Source organism: Callorhinus ursinus, unplaced genomic scaffold (genome assembly GCF_003265705.2).
Source record: "Callorhinus ursinus isolate GAN/ISIS: 27379988/994484 unplaced genomic scaffold, GSC_fseal_2.0 scaffold15, whole genome shotgun sequence".
In the NCBI taxonomy this organism is placed as follows: Eukaryota; Metazoa; Chordata; class Mammalia; order Carnivora; family Otariidae; genus Callorhinus; species Callorhinus ursinus.
This window is the reverse complement of record NW_027397077.1, coordinates 24,932,359-24,936,872: the sequence shown is the minus strand read 5'-3', so window position 1 is coordinate 24,936,872 and position 4,514 is coordinate 24,932,359. Positions and strand designations below refer to the sequence as shown.

General features: G+C 41.5%; 1 protein-coding gene across 1 annotated transcript; it reads right to left on the bottom strand.

Moving 5' to 3' along the window:
• Window positions 1–3,667: 3,667 nt before the first annotated feature.
• LOC112834057 (prefoldin subunit 5) lies at window positions 3,668–4,272 on the bottom strand. The gene has a single exon (XM_025885515.2). It carries the CDS (start codon window positions 4,260–4,262, stop codon window positions 3,798–3,800), a length of 465 nt encoding a protein of 154 aa, XP_025741300.1. The 5' UTR covers window positions 4,263–4,272; the 3' UTR covers window positions 3,668–3,797.
• Window positions 4,273–4,514: the final 242 nt, after the last annotated feature.

Sequence of the window (4,514 nt, the reverse complement as noted above, 5' to 3'; positions counted from 1 at the left end):
CTACCCATTCTCAGACAAATCCTGACTCTTTCCCAAATGCAACATGTTTTTATTACAATAAAGTTAGGAATACACTCCAAACAAAACATGATGAAACTCCTCTCAGGGAAGGGAAAATCTTCGAGTTTCCAACGTGGTGTATGTCCCTAGCTCAGTACTTACAATGGGAATGTGGCCAAGCAGGTCCCTGAGATGTTCATTAACTCTAATGGAAGGGACGTGGCCAAGGCACGTAATCAGTGTGCAGCTTTTTAGATCATTCAGGGAGGCCAGTTAGCATCTGAGTGATCAACACTTGCAGTATTTGTCATTTGGGGACCTCTTCTTTTTCAGATAGTGTCTTCCTGTCTTTTTTAGTTGGTCTCCACACCACCTTTTTGAAAGCAGAGTATTTCCTTACGGATAGATAAAAATGGTAGATTATCTTACTATATTTTCCAGGCTAAGAACTAGAAAGTCCTCAAATCTTTTCCTTGTTCTTTTTCAATTCAGAAGGTGGGTTTGAAAAAAGACATGGGGTGTCATTGAATAATCAATGGCAGAGTCACCTGGACTTTGCTTTAGAAATACAATGTGATGACAAAGATGACTCTTCTGCCAAGTATTTTGATCACTACAGTCTAGATTTGGTGGAGACTGCTGCTGGCAACTTGAGGTTGGGCTAGATAAAACATATGATGGGACACCAGAGTACAGATTAGGCCAAGAGTTCTTGTTCTGATATGGCCTCATGACTCATGGTGCAACCTCGAGTATCTTCTTTAACGCAGCTTCCCTATCTGTTCAATGGGTAACAAATTCATACATCACAGAATATTGAAACCTAAACAGTATGCATAAAACAAACCTGGATTTGTGTTGGTGCTGTTTATTACTCAGACACTCAGATTTGGAAACAAGGAAGGATACAACTCACCACATACTGAGTTAGAGGATAGAGAATCTTTAGCATTTGGTGAGCACCTCAAACCAAGATGTCCATTTGTGGTATAGTCTGTTGTGTTTTGACCGTTGTGTCAATGACACTAGCCTTTAATGGAATCAACTACAACAGACGTGTCTCAATGACTGATGTTTGGCCTAACTGGAAAAAATGATGCTTTTTCAATAACCTAAGTGGTTAGGCTTATAGAGTTCTGTAGACATGATGACACAAATGAATTCAAAGAGAAGCTTATGTCATGAGATTGGGGAAAACAGTAACTAGAGCCTAAAAATATATTATCTAATATTGGAAACAAATCTCTGGGTTTTTTTTATGGCACAGCAGACAAAGTGATTTTTAGGGGCTACTTTGCACAAATGTCTCTCTTCAAAGTAAAGAGGGTTGCTTACTTTGTGCGTGTGTGTGAAAACTGTGTTTTCAGTACCCACTGCATAGGAATAAGTACTTAGTGTGTGCTTACTAATGGTTTTTGTTGTTAGTGCTATGACTAATTGTAGCTTCTAATGTAATTACTAATTAAAATAGCTTTGTCTCAGCCATTGAAGAGAGCAGAAATGTGTTAGGTCAGTGCTCTGGAGTACCTGACAAACACATGGGAGGATTCCAAAGAGGATCTTCCCAGCTCTTGATTCTGAGTTCTTCTATTCAATCTCATTGCCCAAATTCAGGCTAACAAAATTATTCTGCTCTTCCTACCCACATCTGGCCAGTGGCTGATCATGAATCTGTTAGGAGGCAGATACCAACAACCCAGTCTGTCTGCTACTACCTAAAGCCTGGCCTTGCTCACACTCCCAATTCCTCAACATCCCTTTGTGACTCTGTGGTCACACCTGCATTTCAAGTATTTAGTTCCCTAGGCCCGTCTAAAACCTGCTCAGTGCTCTTGATTTCCCAAGGTGAAATGTGGCAACCATGGCAATGTGAACTATAGACCTCCAACTGCAGGGAGAATTATTGACGAAGCCCAGGTGCTATGCTCTGAAGTGCATCACTGTGCTTGGTCTGAGGCCATGCTTCCCATAGCCAATGACTGAACATGACAAGGATATTAAGGCATGCCAATTCCTGGAAAGCACAGGACTCTTCTAATTTGTGGATTTTGACTTGAGGACTTCCCCTCGGTCTTGCCAAACATTCGTTAGTACTGCACTTCAAACTTGCTTCTTTCCTTTATTGGGGTCAGGTTGGTGATGCAGTCTGATGGTTCTCAGCATCTCCATTTTCTGTCACAGCCATTTCCCCCATAAACACTGGTATATTTAATCTTGTCGTAGCATCAGTTTCTGAAAAGACCCAAACTAACATGTGAGAGGTAGGCTTTTATACTAGGGATGGCAAATTATCTATAAGGAATGCCAATCCTATTAGGAGTTTCTGGAAATGAAATAGCCCTTTAGAGTCAATCCACTGTCCCACTGGTATGGTGCTTAGAGTCTTGTGTTGAGAAGAATTCTGAAGCCACAGGGCTTTGGAAAATGTGCTGTCACTCCTCCTTTCTGTGCCCATGGTGGACATTGCTAATTGATCATGCTTATGTGTAAAATATAGCAGTGCTGAATTAGCAATATCTGCCATAGGTCTGAGTACTTATGGTAGAATGTACGTTTCAAACCTATCAGCAGAACCTAAAAGTGAAACTGGTGTATCAAGATGGTTTGATTTTAGGAAGTTCAGTCCTTTATGAGGATCCCCTTGTCAAGTTTTTCTAGTAACTCCCAGGAAATGCTCACATGTTCCGCGAGTCTTTGTTGGCTGATGCATGCCATCTCCTTCACCGTTGCACTCTCCATTTGTCACTATCACTACATAGCCGACCATTTCCCACCACTTCCTTCTCATTAAATAAATGTGTGCACATGGCTTTAAAAGCCTAACATAAGCAGTACCAAGGGGCTATATTTTTAAAAAGTCATACCTTGCACTGTCCTTCATTTCTGCCCCCCAGAAGCAACCCCTCCTTAACTTTCCTAGCTACATCCCCTAGTATTTACTTCCATATTTATAAAATTTTCCATATACTACTCTCTCTTTGTTCACCAACGTAAGAAGGTATCCACCGACTTCACTACATTCTACATAAGTACTTAGCTCATCAGCATGTCCCACCATTTTCCTTTTTCTCAAAACTCCAACATAGTCATATGTTTTACTAAATCAACAGCCAATGTTTATATTACTATGATTATGCAAATATTCAACTCACTAGAATTGGGTTCAAACATATATTTCTGCAGGAGTTAATAGTTTATTATTGTTATTACTAATTTTCTTGGTTCCTGGAGCCTTCCTTTCTGGAGTCTGCTGTTCTCCTGATTCTATCTGGGCCAATTTTTCTCTTAGCTTGCTGCAAGTCTGCATTCCTAAGACTATCTTTGCCAGTCTTCTGGATAACATCCCACATTTTCCTATCTCTTGTGTCTTTCACTTTCTTGGTTTACTCTTTCATTTTGATGGACTGTCTATATTCAGTTTGTTGCTCTTCCTTCTTATATCATTTCACTCTAGTATTTTATGAAGAAATATGGAAAAAGAGGTAGATTTATTGAGTACTTGCCCATATGAAAATGTCTTTATGCCCTTTTTTCCCTTAGTTTTATACTCATAGCATAAAATCTATAGTCTTAATAGTAAATCTAAATATAGGATGAAAATATTTTCCCCTCATTGTTTATTTATCTTTTTAAAAAAGATTTATTTATTTGTTTGTTTGTTTGTTTGTTTGCCCAGCTGGCACATTTATTAGCATTAAACACAAGATCGTTCTCTTCCTGGACCCCAGGAAGCCACGCCCACAAAGTCCCAAGCTCCTGAAGCAAGAGTCCCTCTGCCCCAGATCTGAAAAAAGCTCTCAGGCTTTGGCAGTAGCCTGAGCTGCCCCCAGGGCTGTGAGCTGCTGAATCTTCTGGCTCATCATCTCCATGACAGCCTGTTTCATGGCATGCTTCTCCTGCAGAGCTGGCTGGATTTTCTCCATTTGCTTGGTAAGGAAGTCTATCTTCCTCTTGAAAAAGTCCTTGGCATCCTCAGCTGTCTTTTCTACATAGTAGCCTGTTCCCACATCGATGAGTACATGTTCCACATCATGTAGCTTCCCAGGGACATACATAGAACTTGTCAGTGGGACGAGTAATTCTTTCCCCTCGTTGTTCTTGTTCAGCACGTTCAGACAGTCCTTGGCTTCCACATACTTGGTCTGTACCACCTTGAGCTGGGCAATGGACGTGGACAGGAACTCCACTTCCTGGTCCAGCTGGTTCTTGAGCATTTCTAGCTGCGGCAGGTTCAGCTCGGTGATGTTAACTGACTGCGCCATGTTGGGAGGGAGGACTCTATTTTTAGAGAGAGAGAGAGAGAGAGAATGCATGAGTGGGGGCAGGGGCAGAGGGAGAGAGAGAGAGAGAGAGAGAGACTCCAGCAGACTCCCTGCTGAGCACGGAGCCCCACACAGGGCTCTATCTCACCACCCTGAGATCACAACCCGATCCAAAACCAAGAGTCGGTCACTCAAAGGAGCCACCAGGTGCCCCTCCCTTCATTACTTAAAAGGCATTTTTGTAGATTTCAA